Source organism: Episyrphus balteatus, chromosome 3, assembly GCF_945859705.1.
Source record: "Episyrphus balteatus chromosome 3, idEpiBalt1.1, whole genome shotgun sequence".
In the NCBI taxonomy this organism is placed as follows: Eukaryota; Metazoa; Arthropoda; class Insecta; order Diptera; family Syrphidae; genus Episyrphus; species Episyrphus balteatus.
The window spans coordinates 9,684,857-9,706,373 of NC_079136.1; the positions used below are offsets into that span (position 1 = coordinate 9,684,857).

The window sequence follows — 21,517 nt, forward strand, 5'->3', positions numbered from 1 at the left end:
TCTATTTTTTTCAATTTTTTTTTTTTGTAGTTTCCTTCTGAAATCGTATCTTGAAATCCATCTTAATTATCCTCAACCGATTCCTTCCCAAGGTTTTGAAAAATATATTATCATATTTATTAATGCAAATGCTATAAAATATCTTTTTTATTTAAAATTTATTATCAATAGGGAGGAGCTTAAAACGTTTTAAAAAATAATTGAATTGAATAGAGTCGAATGCTTTCATCGTTGGTCGTAGAATATTCCCTTAAATTAATTTCATTAATAAATTCTAATCTGTTTTTACAGTCTCTTTATAGCCTTTTCATCCATTTTCAATGCTTTTCATGGCTTGATGAAATTATGATGACTTAATCTACCTACCCTTTCTAGGTTCCAAAATATTTTTAATTATATCGAAAATACTGAATGAGTAAAACAAAAAAAAAACACAAGAAAATAAATGATTTGATTCAATTAATAAACCTTAACTCATTTTTTAACACCCCTCAAATGTCAAAAAAAAATAAGGACTTAACAAAATCCCCTCTTTGTTTTTCTTTTCAGATTTATTGCTATTTGGTGGCCACTTAAACAAATGACCAAAAGTCGTGCCCGTTTTATGATATTTTGCATTTGGGTCATTGCATTAGGATCGACAATTCCATGGATTTTATTCTTTGATTTGGTGCCAGCTTCAGATGCCTTTCCAATGGCACCCGATATGTTTTTGTGCCAAGAGGTTTGGCCACCCGGCACCGATGGCAATTTGTACTTTCTACTTGCCCAACTTGTGGCATGTTATTTGCTGCCGATGGCATTGATAACATTGTGTTATGTCTTGATATGGATTAAAGTTTCAACACGTTCAATTCCGGGCGATTCCAATGATGCCCAAATGGAACAGATGCAACAAAAGTCGAAAGTTAAAGTAATCAAGATGCTCGTAGCTGTTGTCATATTGTTTGTTCTCTCTTGGCTACCGCTGTATGTGATATTTGCTCGTATTAAATTTGGTAAGTAAAAATAAGTTGTATATCAATATAGTTGACACTTGGATGGGTTGTGTTTGTTTTTTGGCTTCATTCAAATCGATTAAAGGGTTGCCAGACCTACATTTTTTAACAATCATTTTTATTTTTTAAAGGTGGCGAGATAACACAGCGAGAGGGAGAAATTCTTAATACCGTAACACCGATAGCACAATGGTTGGGATCATCAAACTCCTGCATCAATCCGATTTTATATGCGTTTTTCAATAAGAAGTACCGACGTGGTTTTGCGGCAATCATTAAATCACGTTCTTGCTGTGGACGTTTACGGTATGAGCCTTTAACAATACATTCAATAATCTCGTAATCTATATTTCTCGTTATATTTCTTACCTACAGCTACTATGATAATGTATTGCTCGTTTCGTCATCAGCCAGCACTCGCAAGTCATCTCAATATCAACAAAATTCAAAAAAGAGTCCTGGCAGTCCTATCCGTAAGCCGAATGTTGTATCGTACATTTACGAGCAAAATGCATTGCGAAGACATAATTTGATTATTAAACAGGATAGTAATTTATCACAGCAAATGCTATTGAAACAGGACTCACATGGATCACGTCAAATGCTTATTAAACAAGAGAGTGCGTCCAGTGACGGATCGAGAAGAATGCTTTGCAAACAGGATAGTAATGGGTCAAAGATGTCATTGACAAAACAGGATTCGGTTATATCGTATATTGAAACAAAACGTGGATTCATCTCTCAACAAGAACGTAATGATTCATTTTCGACACAGGATACCATTTCGATTGATTCACGACGTGGTACTTTGTGCAAACAAGATACTCAATACTCATACATTGAACATCGTAAAAATTGTCTAAACAATCAGGATAGCAATATTTCACCATTAGAACTTAAGAGGCAGAAACTACAGAAACAAGATTCCGTCATATCATTCGCCGATCAAAGGCCAGGTGAGTTGAAAAATCATAACACATAAAACATAAAACATAAAACATAAAACATAAAACATAAAACATAAAACATAAAACATAAAACATAAAACATAAAACATAAAACATAAAACATAAAACATAAAACATAAAACATAAAACATAAAACATAAAACATAAAACATAAAACATAAAACATAAAACATAAAACATAAAACATAAAACATAAAACATAAAACATAAAACATAAAACATAAAACATAAAACATAAAACATAAAACATAAAACATAAAACATAAAACATAAAACATAAAACATAAAACATAAAACATAAAACATAAAACATAAAACATAAAACATAAAACATAAAACATAAAACATAAAACATAAAACATAAAACATAAAACATAAAACATAAAACATAAAACATAAAACATAAAACATAAAACATAAAACATAAAACATAAAACATAAAACATAAAACATAAAACATAAAACATAAAACATAAAACATAAAACATAAAACATAAAACATAAAACATAAAACATAAAACATAAAACATAAAACATAAAACATAAAACATAAAACATAAAACATAAAACATAAAACATAAAACATAAAACATAAAACATAAAACATAAAACATAAAACATAAAACATAAAACATAAAACATAAAACATAAAACATAAAACATAAAACATAAAACATAAAACATAAAACATAAAACATAAAACATAGAACATTGAACATTGAACATTGAACATTGAACATTGAACATTGAACATTGAACACAGAACATAGAACATAGAACATAGAACATAGAACATAGAACATAGAACATAGAACATAGAACATAGAACATAGAACATAGATCAAAGAACATAGAACATAGAACATAGAACATAGAACATAGAACATAGAACATAGAACATAGAACATAGAACATAGAACATAGAACATAGAACATAGAACATAGAACATAGAACATAGAACATAGAACATAGAACATAGAACATAGAACATAGAACATAGAACATAGAACATAGAACATAGAACATAGAACATAGAACATAGAACATAGAACATAGAACATAGAACATAGAACATAGAACATAGAACATTGAACATTGAACATTGAACATTGAACATTGAACATTGAACATTGAACATAGAACAAATCCAGGGTGGGATAGATAAGGATAAGAAATAATTAACTTTCTGCCTCGGTGTTAAGCAACTTCAATCAGATTCTTACGTCATGATTGAATTTCAAAGCTGAAATGCTTTCAAGTATCTAATTTATGTTATTATGTTAAAATGAAATAAATATTGACCAGGGATCAATTTCGTTCTAAGCCATTTGAGTTTTTTTAGAATAAGGATAACAAGAAAACAACATCCTCAAACTTTTGGTTAAAATAAATCCCTTACTTCATTTTCTTTTCCAATTTATTTATGGTTGCTTCTTGTCTTTGTTGTTCCCTCTTTAACCAAGCCAATCACATTCGTTATGACATCCTTATAGTTTTTATGACTATCACATAGCAATCCACTATCCATTTCTATCAACCATCCATCTGAATAGGAATCCCTTAAGAAATATAAAAGACAAAACTATAATTTTGTTTTTATTTTTCTTGTTTTTTTGCTCTTGATATCCTTTTCAGAACCAAGAAGACATCAATTAGTTAAGCAAGATTCAGTTATATCATTTGCCGACCAACGTCGAGGATTCTTACAGAAACAGGATTCCATCATTGGATGCCAGAGTCGTAATGAAGGAGCTGCTGTTGGTCATCATGTATCGATTCTCAAGAAAACTGATTCCCAGTCCAGCAATGGCAATTCACCCCGTAGAAATATTGAATTCTCTGAGTGAAGGATCTCTTCTAAATACAGAAACCTTGACTAAGCGCCCAATGGTCGGTCGGTCCCACAAATATATTAAAAATCCACTCTCTTCTTCAAATGATGTTGATGATGATGATGATGATGAAAGTGATGGGTGATGGAGATGGTGGAGAATTTGATACAATCCAATATTTGCTGCTACCGTTTACAAAAAACAAGAACAAAAAAATAACAACAACAACAAAAAAAACTACTATAGTCGGCTCAGGGAAAACGTTCGGTAAGGAAGCGTTTGGTTATTTTAAACTAAGAAACAACAAAAAAAAATAATGAAAAAAAAAGTAAAAAAAAAAAGTAAAACAAACAAATTGTGATTTTGTCCAAGATACTTGTGAGGTCTAGAGAAATGTACCTAATTGTAATTTTGTAGAAGTTTGTAAAATGAAATAAAAAATAGAAAAAAAAACATATACAAAAATGAAAAAATCAAATGAAATGACATTGGAGAAGGCAGCAAATAATTTTGTTGAGATAGTTGAGGAACAGAAAAGAGCATACATTCAATATAATATTCTGTACATGGCTTGGGTTAGAAAGCAAAATAAAATAAAAATTACTTGTAGTTCCATTTTATGAGTTTTTTTTACTTGATTCTGAGTTTTATTTTAATGTTATCTATTGATAGGTTTTTTAAATTATCAAATAATAATTACTTTTGGGGATTTCAAAGATTTATGATGGCAATGGCATAATAGTACTTCAAGAAAACTTGAAAAGGATTTTTTTCCGGCAATTCTTAAAGCAATTTAAAGTTTGAAATCTCTAATTTAGACAATGTTCCCCTCACAATGAATGCAGAAAAAAGTGAACTTCGTTTTGAATTTTTGTTTTGTTGACGTGGAAAAAAACTTTGGAAAAAAAATTCTGACTTATTTAATGTTAATATTATATTTATAAAGACCGAATAAGTTGCTTATTCAGATCCAATTTCTTCATTTTTCAAAAACATAAGAAATGAGCATTCTCTGTTGATTTCGAATTCATGGGAAAAATCGAATACAAAATAGAAAAATTGGTTGCCAATATCGATTGGAAAATAAATAAAAAAAAAAAAGTACGTATACACCATGTGGATCAATTGGTTAATTTTGTGAAATCTTTAATTTTCACAATCCTTAAGGAGACAATTAAATGACCAGACAAACAAAAAGTAAAAACATGCTAAATACGAACGGAGTTTTTGTTCTTCTTGTTTACAAGCTCGGTTTCGTTCAATTGCGTTTTGATGCTTCATCCACGTGTACCGGGGGAACGTCTTTTCTGATCAAGAAACTTTAAATAGATTAAAGCGGCAACAATTATAATTTATTGCTATTAAACCAGAAGAATGGATCGGGGACAGCTTTAAAAAATGAAGATTGCTCGAGTCCTAAAGACGTTGAGGAATAGTGATATTGGGAGGGAAAATATGCCCTGCATATTGTTTGTTTAGACTCCAAGTCTTGGCATTAAATACGGTTAATAAAAGCTATCATATAAACTCCGTCGCGTCAAAGCACCAAAACCTTAAGGTTTCGTTGAAAGCGATTTCTACTCTCGCGAGTTAGTTACGACCACTTAGATTTTGATATACTCACATTTTCATTTTTGTGTTTTCGATAAAAGAGATTTTTACTCGTCCCTGTTAGCGAATCGCGCAAATGAAATTTGAATAAATTCAAGCATTTTTCTTTGAGTAACGATGTGTTACAATCTGAATGTACCCTATAAACTAAAATGCAAGTGGGTTAAGTTTATCCTTACTTTTGTGAATTAGTGTGCGATTGAGCTTTTTTTGTTGTAAAATTTTTAAAAATCACTATTTCTAACAATTAAATGCTGCAAACAAAAAACAAAGCATTCGAAAGAATTCGCTTGAATGTTTTATAACTTTGAAATCGCTTACTCAAAACTAAAAACGGTAGCCTTAGAGAGAGTTTATTATAATTTTTTTTTATTTACCGGAATAAGCATAATATGCTGTCTAAAGGCAATCAAGCCAAGAATTTTTTTCCAATTCAAAGAACAAAAAAAAATCCAACTTTTGATCATTAAATCAGAAATTTTTGGCTTGAAAGTGTTTTCAAAGCACTCCAATATTTATTACCATTTTTAACAAAGATGTGGCTTTTCGAAAAATCACTTTTTTCGTACGCTTAATTGTGAAATATAAAAATTTTCAACTGGAAATTAAATATATTTCTTTATCTGGAGCTGCGCTCAACTTGGCTAAAACTCTTGATTAAGTTTTAGTTCGACTGAATTTTGGACAGAATTTTGTATGGAAGCTGTTATTTTGTTGGATTTGCATATTAAACCTTCATATTTAATTTTCAAAGATTGTTTTTTTTTTTTTAAATTTCAGCAACCTTGTTTTTATTAAAAGATAAAACCCTTACAATTCCAAACCCCGTCTTTAACAATTGTTTTAAGAAAGAGTTTTTTTTTTGTTAATTAGCAAAACATATCCAATAATTATTATTTTTTTTAAATTCGTTTAGGTACATGTAATATTGCATACTTTTAGGAATGGAAATAAGAAGAATGAGTTTTTTATGGCATAATTCTTTTCTGTTTAAATCCATTTTTCTTCTACGTTTTTTTACTTTTAATAATAATTTTTCCTTTCTTTTTAAGTTTTTTTTTGAACATGGAACTAAAAAAAAGTAAAAAAAAAATGAAATATACACGTTTTTGCTCTGTCGACTATAAACACTGCCAACAATGAATTCAACAAATAAAAAAAAAAATAATAAGAACAAAAAATTGTTATTTGTCCATGAATAATTTTTTTGCAACAAATAAAAGGGGGCACTTTATAACAAAAAAAGAGTTACCCAAAACAAAATATATATTAATAACAAAACATAAAAAAATAAACCGTCTTCGCAACAAAGAATATTTAAATTTTAAATTTAAACATAAAAGAAAAATAAATACAAAAAAAAAACAATGTTTTACCAAATGCATTATATACAATACATATATTATATATATTTTTAAAAATTTAAAACCAAATACAAAATAGATATTATTATAATAATTGGAGCAACCTTGAGCTTTTTTCCCAGTTTGTTAAACAAATAGTAGAAAAAAAAATTAAAAACAATAAATTATAAATTTAAACAAAAACAAATATTATTAAAAAACAATACAATCCACTGAAATGCGCAAAACAAAAAATGCTGAGGAAAAATAATAATTAAATACAATTTGTTTTTATATTTTTTTGTGTGATCTACATAGAAAAATGTATTCTCGCATACATTTTTATATTATCTCGCATTGATAAATATATTTAATAGAATTTTAAATTGAAAAAACAGATTGCTTATACATAAATAAATTATATTATATAAATATTATATTTAAAAAAAAAATAATAATCAAAGTTTAATACAAGTTTTGTTTAAAACAAAAAAAAAATCGAAGAAAAAACATACCTTAACACCATTAAATGGGCCAAAAAAAAATAGTATAGTGGGGAGGAAAAATTTGTAGACAATTTTGTTTTATTATTTTATCAACGCTTAAAGCAAAATATTTTTAAAAAATGTTTATTTTAAGTTTATTATTTATTTTTTCTAGAAAATTTGTTTTACTTAGGGCCAATTTTTCAATAGTCAGATAAACCTCAGATAGTGCTTATTCCTAGGAATAATAGTTTTTTTTATATTGAAATTTATTCTTCTGATAGTCTAACTGACGATTGAAAAATCAGGGCTTAAAATTATAATACAATCAATCTCTTGAATCCAATATTTACAATGCTACGTGATTGTTTTAAATGATTTCATTCAGCGCGACAATAAAAATCTATACGAAAATTGTTTATGGGCTAAATAAAAATTCAATAAGAGAAGATTTTTATTGATGTTTTGTGTATGTGTGCATATTGACAAATTGCCACTCCATAAAAAAAAATGTTTACCAAGTATATTTTGTGGATTCTGACAGACTTTGTCTGCAGATTACTTATTGGCTCTTCGATTTTTTTATGACACAAACCAAACCAAATACATATAGATATCAATTTCTTTGGTGTAAACAAAAAAAAAAAAATACAATAATAAAAACTAAATCTCTCATATTAATTTGAGGACACGCACATATTGCACAGTCTTGTGATGTCATAAGGAGCGAAGATATCTACACAGAGAAAAATAGACCACATAAAATAGAACAAAAACAATAAGATTTCTCTATGGTTTTCATCCAAGAAGGAAACCTTATTAAAACAATCGGGTTTTCCTTATTGTTTTAAAATCTGCAAAAAAATAAAAAAAACGATGACCAGGCTGGGAATCGAACTGGAGACTTCAAATCATTAGTCGCCCACCTTACCACCTGAACCAACCTGCCATGAAATTATTGATCGCGATTTTTGTTCTAGTGCTAAGTTGCAAAAAAAATCAACTTTTCAGTCAAATTTTAATAAGATTTTCTCTATAAAAATAATAAGAAATCTCTTTAAAAAAACCTTATTAATCGTTGATTTTAATAAGATTTCCTTATGAAATGTATGGACGGTAAAACAATATGGCAATCTGTTAGTTTTTAGCGGGTCATATTTTTCTCTGTATACCTTAAAAAAAATATACATAGCATCTCATAAACCAAAACCATATTGGCGACTTGTAAATTGGGTTTGTTGAAAAGGTAAACGAACTAATAAAAATACGATCTTGTATTATGGTTAATCTAATTCCTGGTCAAATAAAATAGAATTATGGGAAATTAATGCAAACGAAGAAATAAAGAAAAACTTAAATGGCACTTAATTTTCATTTTTATAAATTTACATTAAAATTCCTGACCAATTGCGGAAGAAATATTGAATGGTGACAAAGTTTTCGGGTCTGTACTACATCCGACTTATGACTAAATAGGATTTTTGAATAAATTTTTCACACTAGTATACTCTTGCAGTACAGCTTCATATGGATATAAATGAATTTGTATTGAAGGTTTTTGAATGATACAATAACAATTTGTGTGTTTTCCACCATGCTTAAAAGCTAGAGTTACAGTTATTTCACCAGAACCAACTCAATCATCAGACCTTTTTACGAAGTAACTTTCTTTTCTTTGATAAAGCCTAGTTATATGCAGTGCTAGTTAGTTTAAACCGCCTTGAACACTCTTAATCTTACGATAAGAAAAAGTATGTCATTTTAAGATCATCCATCCATCGTGCGATTGCACACCTCCAGAGGATTTTTGTGATTCCTATTAACGGTTTCCATTGAAGTCGAATCTGAGAATCCACAAACTTTAGCTCGACAACTTAGTGTTCCGACGTATTCCTGTTAATCTTTATTGGATTTATTGCAAAAGGGATTTTATTCAGTTACAAGAATTGGTGATGAGAGATGACTTCCAATATCAATATAGGTAATTTGAATGAAAGCAGGAATGGTTAACATCAATTAAGGAATAATACGAAAACTAAAAAAAAATGCGAAAAGCAACAAACTCATAGTTCTTTGTAATACTTTTGACTTTCGCATTTTAAATTGGATAAGACAAAAAGATGGAAACTTCACCTACATTAGAATACAAGGGATTGATTTTTGCCTTGCAAATGGTGGATTAAATTCTTACTTTACGAATTTTGAGGCAGGAGAGGCACTTTTTACTCAGATCATCAGCCACTATTACTAAAATTTTGAATTGAAACTGAAGAACTGGAAAAAAAAAGGTAGAGCTGAAGCTGTTATCAAAGCTAAAATGACAAAAAAAAACACTGTGCTGCAGACTAAAGTTAGATATATTCTTATCAACTCAAGAAATCATTAACTTTGGTTTACTACAACAAGTAGGTATAAATAGAAGCGTTTCAAGAGTTAGTGGAGAAGATTTCAGAGCTCAATACATCACGGCAAATAAAATCTGTTGTGAAGAAAGAGCAAGTAACCTAGCAAATTGCGCAAATTCAGCTTTTGGAATGTGGTACCTGCTTAATATTAAAGGAACGAGAATTACAGTAAGCAGAAACATACATTTATTTACGTTGTGCACGCATTTCAGAACCCTGTGCAAAATTGGTCCCATTTGCTTCTATTCGCTTCGAAAACGACATGCTGGATGCACAAATATCAGTGGTAGAAAGAAATGCGGTAATCAAAGATTATCAAAATTCTATAAGAATTCTATAAGTTTGGCTCCGTAGCATTTATAAAAACAGTAACAAATTTAAGCTTTGACATTTAAAAAAGGCAAAAAGCTTCTTTGTTTCAAGAAGGGCTCCAAACTCGAACAACGAGATTTCAAGAAGGGCTCCAAACTTGTTCCAAACAACAAAAGGGTTATCTATCTCCTTTTTAAATGTAGCATACAATTTTGTTTACTACAATTTTAAAACGAACCTTACAACTTGAATCAAACTCAATAATTTGTTTAAAGAGCACAAAGTGGGCTCAAGAGCATAATACTCAACGATCGATCACATTTCAATCGTGAACTTTGTCTTCGGAATGATCTCTTATCTTTTGCCCTTATTTCCATAGAATTTTTGTGGATTCGATTCTGTACAGTTACGAAAAAAATTAACCTGCATTTTGCCCAGTTTTCAATTAATTTCGGTTTTCCATACTTCAAAAGCATTACCCAACTTCATTAATAACATCGAATTAAATTGCGTTTTTTTCTGTAATATGCTTTCTGTTTTGTCTATCTGTTATTATTTACATCGTTTAATCTAACTTTTAAATAAAATTAAAAACCATTAGCTTTAATAATAAAATTAATTAATTAATAAATTTAAGACAAATAATATCAAAGTACTTAAGCAATTCTCCCCACTGTATAGATTTAAAACAATAATAATAATGCGTTGCATTATTACAAAGAAAAAATCTTTAAAAAAAAAAACACTCATATTTTCAACATTGTCACTAAACAAACACTATATTTCTCATCCCAAGGAAATATACACTCATTAAAACTCGTTACTTTATATTTCTGCAAAGTATGACAAATATTTCTTATCTTTGTCTTCTTTTGTTTTGTTCTTTATTATTATTATTATTTTTTTTTTTCTTTTTTTATATCATTTTTGTATCCAACTGAACGAACAATTTAAAAAAAAAAACCAACTCTCAAAGGGCATCCTTTTCCGGAGTGAATGTCTTTAATCAAGAAAGTATCAACCTAAGTACCTTTTTGAACAAAAAAAAAAAAAAACCTACCTACTACTAGCCAATATCGTAAGCACACCATTTTACCCAACCCACCCCCACCCAAACCACCCCCTCTATACACACACACTTCCTCTTACTGATAGAAATCTTCTTCATTCACTAAATCCTGCCGTGTTGGGTATAAGTGTCTACCACAGCAGCAGCAACTCTCAAAGGATCTACTATTCTAAGTATAACAAAAAATCCAACACACAAACACACTCAACTACAACTACTGACACAATCATATAAAAATATAAATTAAACCATCATAGAAAAATATTATTATTAAACAAACAATAAAGAAAATTATGTTAAATATTTATATCATATAGGCAAAAAAAATTTAATAAATAAACCAAAAACAAAAAAAATATCAAATAAAGCACAGAATCTACTCAAACATACAACAAAAATATATAATAATAAAAAAAAATTGTTTAAGTCATTTGTGAAAAAATACATGTATAAGAATAGCAAAATATTGTTTCAGAATAAATTATAAAAATAAACAAAAACAAAAAAATAGAAAATAAAAATAAACCTGTGCTGTAACTACATTCTGTGTATTTTATAATAAAATATATGAATAAATTATTTATTATTATATGAAAAAAATAAATAAAATAAAAACATTAAACATAAACAAACAAAGCAACACACACAAAATGCACTTTGAAACACACAACAAAACAAACAGAACTAAGTTCACAAAAAGATAGATTTAAAACATAAAAAACAAAATAAAACTTGGTGTTGAGGGTACAGACTTAAGAATAAGCAAAACAAAAAACAAAAAAAAAAACTTGTATAACATTTAATAGAATTTTTTATGAAAAGGTTTTTAAGTCGAAAGAGCACACACACATACATATTCCAATGCGAATACAAACGCAATATTTATAAAAAACAAAAACTATATTATAGGTTACATAGGGATTATTATATATTTAAAATAAAAAAAAAATAAATAAAAAAAAATAAAATAAAATCAATAAATAATTTTAATGGCTGGCACAAAAAATGCATCAGACTTATAAGAATTGTTATTATATTTAATAAATACAACAGAAATAACAAACAACAACAAACATTATATACTATTATATGAATATATGAAACAGAAAACTTACAACAAAATAACCAACAACAGAAAATTGTTAAAACAAAAATAAAAACATAAAAAAAGAATAAAAATAAACTTAACAACAATATTGATGTATGAATTTTGAAGAGAGAAATAAAATGCCGTACAAAACCAAGTCCATTGAATAGTTTTTTGTTTGAAGTAAGTATATCAAACTAAGGGTTGTTCGTTTGGAAAACCCTTAAATTGGATCCAAGGAAATAATACATAATTTTCCCTACTTCCGAGTTACGGGATTTTTGGTCCGCAAATTTTTGAAAATTACTTTATTAAGTTGAAGGTGAAGGTGAAGGTGTTACAACCAAGTTCATAGGCTGGAGTTATAGCTATTTCAAGGGGACCAACCCGATCATCAGACTCCTTAAAAAATTAAAATTAAAAACCGTTAGAAACGGTCAAAAAACTTGGGACAAAAAAAATTGGTTTTCTCATTTTTCAGTCAAAAATCATTTTAAAATACCAATGCGGTCATAAACTACATGTTCTATAAGTTTGATATTTTCTGAACGCTACAAAAAATTAAAAAAAAATTAAAAACTCACCCGAAATTCCCCAAAAAAGTACACTCAGGGAAAAGCCACCATAAAACAACGTAAAATCAATGAAAACCATATTAATTTAACTATTATTCGGAATGATTTTGCGTTTTTTTGAAACGCAGAGACTTAAAAAAAAATCCGTAATAGACCCCTATTTTTCTTTTATGTTATCTTTCGAATGAAGTTTTTCAAATTGTCAAAAAAAATTTCCCCTTCCTATAATCACTACATTTTCAAAAATCTACCTCATGTTTTAGTGTTAAAAAACCATTTATAACTTGGTTTCGAAATTTTTTTAAATTTTTTTCAATAGTATTGTCAGCCTTACAATAAATTTATCTATCGAATAAAAAAAATCTATAACGTTGAGTTTAGAAAATACCTACTTTTTTCAACTTAGTTTTACCCCTATTTACCCTATTAAATAACGGAATTTTTAAAATTCCTTCATTTGTATTCAACTTTAGATTGATATCTTTCAAATAAGCTAGGATAGAAGATTTTTGTATCTCTAATAGTTTATTTTTTAATAAACGGGAGAAAGTGGCGTCACTTTTTCATGGATGCTACCCTGGTTCATCGATTTATAAGACGTTATCACGTCAAAAAATTATAAAACAATTTTAAAAATTTGGTTACATTGGCATTAACCCATAACCTGTTTTGAAAATAGGGAAATCTGGCCATATTGGGTCAATAACTGGTTTGTGGACTTATAACTCAAACAAGAGTAATTGTCCAATAGTCCAATAGCCTTTTGGCCCGTGGACTTATGACCTTGCAACAATCTTATGCAGGTTGCTTTGAATGAAGTAGCGATTGCTCTTCAATATAGCTGCTTACTGCTCTGCTCGGTCCCTAGCCTTACAAAAATCCAACCCAATCGAACTTTCTACGATCTTTCTTTCATATACAACGAAGAATTTGAAGAAATAAAGTGAACAGGGTGAACTGTAAAAATGTCCTAGGCTCTTAAAGATTTCACAGCTTTTATACGCAAAGTTACTCTCTGTTCGTTGTAACCTCACTGCTCTTTTTCAGAAAATTTTATTGGCTCTTTGAAATTTCACTGCTTTTTTGTGAGCATTCTGTTCATTCATATGTATTGATAAAATACAAAAAAAAAAAAAATTAAAGAAATTTCAGTGCAGGCGTTCAACAAGTTATTTGCATTCACATTTCAAATCAAAAAGAAATTAAGAGAGTTGTTAAATAATAGCACCTTATACTAACTGCTCTTTTTATATGGTGTTCATTGCTATCACTGCTCTTTTTATAACATCTTTACTTAGTTGATCACAGAAGTGCGAGGGGTTCTGGAAATCTACGAGTGGATAATCATGGACATGTACGAGGAAGTCAAACGAAGGTAAGATGCCCCGCAGGAGTCCCCGAAGAGTTCCAAATCAAAGTCGGTGTGGACCGTAGAAGCATTCAGAGTCATGTGCTCCTTATCACTGGACTTTCTGCTATAAGGTGCGAAGATCCGAAAGTGAATCAGTTATTTTTTGCTGATGATAGAAGCGAAAATTCAACATCCTTACAACGAGCACTGGATGCGTGAGTGGATGTTCTGGATTGAAGTAAATACCGGATTAGAGCGAAAAAGACAGAATCTTCATAATTTCTTGAATGTGCTTATTTAAAAGAATCAATTTAGTTTAACTCACTAGTCACATCCATCAGTCTATCTCACTGTTGATAAACTGCAACTAAAAGTTAACTTCCCAAGTTTTCAAATAACTTAAAAAAAAATTTCATTAAATATTCCATTGATATCACATTTCCCGCGACCCACTAGGAGTGTTTTTTTTAGTTATTAGTTTCTTTTTTAGCTTCAATAGTCAAAATTAAGCATATAGCAGGACATTTAGAATTTTATAAAAATGTATGCCAATGAATGGTGAAAAAAATCCATTTAATTACGTAGGAAGTCTTATTTTAAAAAAAAGGTCACTGTGGTGTATGCGTAACATTTTTTTTAAGAAACAGTGGTAGGATTTTCTTTATCATTCCCTAACTGCCAATTACTCAGCAGTTTGATATTAAATTTAAAGTGGGTGTATTGGCAGTTATCCCTTTTAACACACATGATGCCTCCTAAAAAAATATTAGGTACATAGTTGGGAAATCCGGAAACTGACAACTATTCCTTGTTTGACAGGGTTATTTCTATAATAGCCTGGTCATTCTCAAATCCTTCTAATCCCAACTCTTTTGTTTGCTGAGCTCGCACCATTTATGTTTTTTAAATTTTGAAACCCACCACACGTCACAAGTCTATAGAAAATAATAATTAAACCAAAAAAAATGCACAAATCATTCGTTCCAATTTTAAAAAAAAAAAAAAAACAAAACCCTCTCTGTCTACAATCTTCTTTTGTCCAAACTAAATACCATAAAAGCTATAAGTCAATTTTCTTCATTGTTCAACCCATTCAATATAGATCCTTTTTGTGTCTTGTGTGTCCCAATTTCCTGAATAATAATTTATCTTAACTTGTACTTTTGACAACCCTCTTCAAAATTCCATAGAGTGTATCTATACAACACGACAAGATTACAAACATCTGCTATCGCAACACGCAGGGGTTTATAAATATAGATATAGGTGAGCTATAGTCCCCCATTGAAACCATATGCTATCGACCTAAATAATACAAAACCCGTTAAGTCCTTAACTTGTGTATATATTGTGTATAGACCCTATTTTTTGATTTTGATTGACAACGAAAGTTCAAAGAGTGTTTATTGTTGTGTTGCTTTAAACATTTTAAGGAAAAGATTTACTCTCTAATTGCGGAATGGTGGTTAGGGAGCTAAATTGTGAATTTAAGTTCTAGCAGGTCATGATACCTTATAGCTTCATGTAAACCTGTAACGTTACCTCTATTAGGTCATGTTAAAGTATGAAAACTCTTGCAACGTTTACTGAAGTTAAATAATGCAAAAGTTGTTTTAATTATTTAAAACTTTGGGTTTGGAAATCTGTTCATTTACTATTAAGAAGTTACCATTAGACGTTTTGATTTTGTTGAAAGTACATCAACTTCAACAACAAACATTTTAAATGAGGAAGCTACATTTATTCACAACTCACCTATAATTTTGCAACAATAAATTAACTCATTTTAAGGCAAAACAAAATTCCAAATTAATTATAATTTTGAAGTTCCATGGAGTTCTCTACAAAATAGTGAATACTTTGCCTCCATTATTTTTCTAGATTGATATTCCTCTGAGTACCGTGAATAGCAAAAATGTGAATGGAACGTTTAGTTCCCGGGATAAATTTTGTTTGATGCATGTGACGCGCGTCACTTTTTGCAAAGTGACACTCGTAACTTTTAAAACCTGACGCGCGTCACTTTTGAAAACCGCGCGTCACTTTTGAAAACTGACACGCGTCACTTTTGAACATTGCCTCATTTTTGAAAACTGACGCGCGACACTCTTGAAAACTGACGCGCGTCACTTTTTGAAAACTGCCCAAGTAACAATTTAACTTTCATAAGGGTCAATGCAAGCTATTTTTTGGCTTTCATAACAAGAAGGACATGTCTTATGCAAATCATTTTGGCGCATTTTAACGAAATTTCATAAGACTTTAATTCACAGGTAATCCACAAGCTAATGGCTTGTGACAAACAGCTAAAAATGGCATTACGGAGGTCTTCCTGCAGAGGGTTTATCTAATGCACAAACCGGATTACTTGCGTAGGATGTTATAAGGCCTTATAGAAGTTGTTGTAGGTGTTGTAGAAAATGTTGAATTTATGCATAAAAAAAAGAATTAATTGAATTTTATTTCATTTTTTTTATTTTATTTCGATATTATTTTATTTATTTTAATTTTTTCCCATTTTGTTTCATTTCCTTTTTTGGAAATTCCACTGCTTTTTCTGTTGTTCTGAAATGATGAGAATATTAATTTAATTGAAAAAGAACACATTTTATTATTTTCATCACATGGCCCGGCCAGGAATCGATCTCACGTACCTCTGCATACCAATCCAGCACCTTACCAGTAGACCATGCTCGAATATTAAAAATGAGTGGAAAATTGGGAGCTAATTGAAACCTCACATTAGGTGTGTTTTTTATTACAACTGGTCTTAACTGGACAAAAAAAAACGCAGTATGGGCTAAGCAATTTACATGTTAAATACAACAACACCTTAGCCCTTTGGGCTTAGTTGTTTAGCCCGGAGATTTCTCTGGGCTTAACTTTTTGAACAGTTTTAAATCTGTGCTACCAAACTAGTTTTTTTTATAAATTGTTTATAATTTGTTTATAAACGTGAAAACTGACGTTTGGAATTACAAAATGTAAATAACTAGTTTTGCTAGCATACATTTTTATATCTGTTTGTAAAACATACATGAAAAATACAAGAAAAAGACGAAAGCGAAAAATATGACAACTCTAAATTTTTGGTGTGTCTGCTGTTTTCGGAACATTCAATATACAGTGCTGCCAAGATTTCAGGTTAAGCCCCGAGACGTTTTTTTTGTCCAGTTAAGACCGGTGGTAATAAAAAACACACCTATTGAAATGCAATGTTTTTTTCTAATTCGTTACAAAAATTTCATATCTGTAGGATAAAAACTTTGCATACTTACAAGAACCTCTTGGAACAAGTCTTATAGAGGCCTTCTGTCACTTGAAAATACAAAAATAGAACGGTTCAAAGAGGTCTTATAAAGGTCTTCTTTAACTGATATTCACAAGGCTTCTTTTTAACACTTCTAGATAGCCTTAAAGAGACCTCCTTTCTTTCCAAAATGGATGACTTGCGTAAGTAAGCCTTAAACTAAACGTATACAAACTATAGCTTGTCGAATCGAACGAAATGGACCTTATGCAAGTAAAATTGTTACTTGGGACGTCAATTTTGAAAACTGACTTGCGTCACTTTTTGATAAGTGACTGTAAAAAACTCGATGTTAAAACCGTTGCAACACTCTATTGTTTTTACCAGCTATTTTTTTGTCCAAGCCCAGTTGTAGAGTACATTCTTGTTTGAACCGAAGTTGGCCAAAAAAAAATTACTTAATAGAATTCATTTTGCTGGGCTGTACTGTTGAAAAAAAAATTAATTGCATACTTTTGGGCTAAATTATGAAAAAGCACAACACATGTTTCAAACCTAGTGCTTTCTCTTTCTTTTGACATTTTTTGTTTTTGTTTTTTTATTTATCTTTTTATTTGCATTGAAGACGTCTTTCTTGAATCTTGACCAAAACCGGTGTGTTAAGAAAAAAAATAAGTTATATCACAAAAAACAAGTGAAAACGATTATTTTTTTCATAAATAATAAAATACCCTTTATTTTATTATCACTAAACAATAAAAAAAATCAATCGAATCTAATAAACAAAAATGCTTCCCAGTACAATGTCATGCCTTCAATTAGCCTTAAGGCAAAGAGGAGGAGCTGCTGTTGCTACCACTGCTCTCCGAAGCCACCTCCACCACCATCAATTGATAAGAAATCTCTTTATACTCAGTGTAACGACTGGAGTATGTAACTCAGTGAAAGCTAATAGTTGCAATGTAAAAACTTGTCTTCCAGTTTTTAGTCAGTTTGCAACTAGCATCATGAATGCAAATGCAAATCAAAGTTACTATTGCACTCGAGTTAATATTCCAGTTGTTGATTATGCTGAGGTCAAAGATTTGCCAAATCATCCAGAGAAATTATTGATTGATGTAAGAGAGCCAAATGAAATCAAAGGAACTGGGCTAATTCCAACTGCGATTAATATTCCTTTGGGAATTGTCGATGAGGCATTGGCTCCGCATGTTAGTTCCAAGGAATTCCAAAGAAAGTATGGACGTGCGAAGCCTGACAATAAGACGTATATCATCATGCAATGTCGCAGTGGCAAGAGATCACAAAATGCTGCTGAAATGGCAGCTGCTTTAGGATATAAGAATGTTCATAATTATTCTGGGTCATGGTTGGATTGGGCCGAAAGGGAGGGTCTTCCTTTGGAGCCTACTAAGTAGATAGGGAATCATTTGTAATTTAAATGCAATTTATGTTAAATAAAATAAGTTGAAAGTAAAACAAATCGATTTGTTTTTTTATTCAAATTTCAAACTTGACTTTATTTAGGAAAAATTCTCTAAATTGTTTGTATCTTTGAAAATGAATTGCTTAAGATGATTTTCAGAATTCAGATATCCCGACAGATGGATTCAAAATGAATTCGTTTCAACTGACTTTATCAAATCAACAATAATGAGTTTAAACAACAAAAATCTTCTGGACTTGACAAAATATCTTATTTCTTTTTTTAAAAAATGTATGTAATTCAATTTTGAATTTTTTGACTATTATCATTAACAATTGCCTAAATAATTTCTACTTCCCAAATATGTGGAAGGCGGCTTTTCTACGGCCAATTAAGAAAAAATGTTCTTCCAATGATATTGAACATTTTAGACCAATTTCACTTCTTGCCAACTTAGGGAAAATTCGAAACCTTTTGTCAAGATAATAACATAATTCCAAACACCCAATTTGGGTTTAAAAAATTCCATTCTACAGAACACGCCATCATGTAACTTTCAAATGTAATCCTTGAAAACCTTCGGAAAAGAGAATGTACTTTCACTTGCTCATTGGACTTAAAAAAAAAAGCATTTGATTCAGTGTGGCACCATTGCCTCGTTTTCAAAATGATCTCTCTGAATTTTTCAACTAACTCAATAAAAATAATTTCTAATTTCCTATCAAATAGATCTTTTAAAGTCAAAATAGGTTCAACCTTTTCAGAAGCCATTCAAATTTTCGACGGGATCCCTCGAGGTTCCCTCTTGGGCCCCTTTTTATACAACATTTTTATCCATGACCCCTACTTACCTTTTCGACCTGGTTATTGAATTTGCTATTGAAAATAGGTATTATACATCTCCAATTAGCTTGGCAAACCCCTCGTCTTCCCAATTATTCCAATTACATGATAACGAATTCCTCTCTGACTTCTATACTGGGGGCAACCCTAATGTATATAGACATTAATGGATGGAACTCAACCCATTCAAATACTTTTTGTAGTTTCTTTTTCTTTAATTAAATTGTCAACATACTTGAACATTTCTAGATCTCAAAAATATTAAATAATGTACAAATTTTATATACCTTATGAAAATTCAAAATTGTTTGCTTTATATAATAAATAATGTAAAAATTTTATTTACCTTATGAAATAATCAAAACTATTTACTTTATATAACTAAATTATATACCATATATAATGAAAAATATGTAATACTTTTTGTGGTATGTTGCATTTGTCAACTCGTGTCAATGAGGAGACTTTTGTGTCGTTTTTGGCACGATTCGACAACTGCGCCTCTTGTTATTTTGGTTTTTATCTAGTTTTAAGTATCTAATTACAATTGTTCACAGATATGTAAATCTTTTTATAAAAATTTAAGCATAAGCTAGACCAATTCCAAGTCAGCAACAAAACCTAGTCTTAGTACCTACCTATTATTACTTTTTTAAAAAAATGTGTTTAAAAGAAAGTCTCAGTAAACTTTGAATTGAATTTAATTGATGATTTCCAGATTCAGATATCCTCTCAAAACCTCCAGGTGTATTCAAAATATCCGTTGACTTTATTTTTCCCTTTAAATACAAATTCCTGCTTACACTTACCGATAATTCAACATTTCCTGGATTTTCTGTTCAAAAACAAATACCAATTATTATGATGAAATCAAAGATTTGGCAATCATCAGCAGCTTTAGGATATAAGAATTTTTATTATAATTAATGTGGGTCATACATATGGTTGGATTGGGCCGAGAGGGAGGATCTTCCTTTAGAGCCTTACTAAAAGTAGGTAGTTAGAGAATCATTTTGTACTTAAAATGAAAATTATTTTAATAAACTAAGTTGAAAGTAGAACAAATCGATTTGTTTTTGATTCAAATTTCAAACTTTTAACTTAATTTAGGAAAAATTCTCTAAATTTGTTGTATCTAAAAAAAATGCATTACTGATGATTTCCAGACTCAGATATCCCACCAGATGGATCCAAAATGTCCGTTGACTTTTATTTTTTCCGTTCACTACCCTTATTTTGAATTTATTACAGTTTCCAACTTCAAAAGACAAATTCCTGCTTCCACTTATCGTTAATCGTCGATTTTCTCGATTTTTTGGTCAAAAACAAATCTCGATTGTCTATTATGATGAAATCAAGGATTTGTGTAATCATCCGGAGAAGTTACTCATAGATGTTCGAGATCGAAATGAAGTTAAATTTGGTAAAATTCCTCTTTCGATCAATATTCCATTGTGTGAGTTGAGGAATGAGCTCGCAATGGAGGAGTGCGATGGACAGATGTTTGAGAATAAATACGGACGGCCTAAGCCAGTTGCTGATACCTACATGATTATGTATTGTCGAACTGGACAGAGAGCTACTATTGCAACTGAAATTGCAACAAAAATGGGGTATAGAAATGTCCACAATTATTGTGGATCTTGGTTGGACTATGTGCGGAGGGAGACGTGCAGTTGAATATGAAAAAAGTTACATTTTATGTGAGTCTTTTCAAATTATTCACTTAAAGGGTCTTAGAATGAGTTATAGAAAGAAAGATAAGAGCATTGGATGTAATATTTAGCAAATAGCGAATAGTTTATTATTTAATTAACATATGTATTCGTATCTTATCTAAACTTAAAACGAATGATATATTAATACAATTTCTTTACCCTTATCAGAGTATTCTTTATTCAGTTTATTAAACTGCAAGTATATGCAACTGAAGTATATGCACCTATCTTTTTGAATAGGTC

At 29.9% G+C, this 21,517-nt stretch overlaps 3 protein-coding genes across 3 annotated transcripts in view; all 3 read left to right on the plus strand.

Moving 5' to 3' along the window:
* Nucleotides 1-4,419, plus strand: part of LOC129913307 (neuropeptide SIFamide receptor) — a 148,825-nt gene extending 144,406 nt beyond the window's left edge. Inside the window, exons 3-6 of the mRNA XM_055991913.1 lie at nt 550-998; nt 1,130-1,304; nt 1,374-1,954; nt 3,603-4,419. Coding sequence (XP_055847888.1) covers nt 550-998; nt 1,130-1,304; nt 1,374-1,954; nt 3,603-3,814 — 1,417 coding nt within the window. The 3' untranslated portion in view covers nt 3,815-4,419. The remainder of the gene's footprint in view (nt 1-549; nt 999-1,129; nt 1,305-1,373; nt 1,955-3,602) is intronic.
* A 13,500-nt stretch (nt 4,420-17,919) lies between these two features.
* Nucleotides 17,920-18,770, plus strand: LOC129913313 (rhodanese domain-containing protein CG4456). Its single transcript, XM_055991922.1, has one exon. The coding sequence runs from the start codon at nt 18,076-18,078 to the stop codon at nt 18,703-18,705; it is 630 nt and encodes a 209-aa protein (XP_055847897.1). The 5' UTR covers nt 17,920-18,075; the 3' UTR covers nt 18,706-18,770.
* A 1,727-nt stretch (nt 18,771-20,497) lies between these two features.
* On the plus strand, nt 20,498-21,236 carry LOC129913433 (rhodanese domain-containing protein CG4456-like). The gene is made up of 2 exons (XM_055992109.1): nt 20,498-20,548; nt 20,808-21,236. The coding sequence occupies exons 1-2, from the start codon at nt 20,498-20,500 to the stop codon at nt 21,234-21,236; spliced, it is 480 nt and encodes a 159-aa protein (XP_055848084.1).
* Nucleotides 21,237-21,517: the final 281 nt, after the last annotated feature.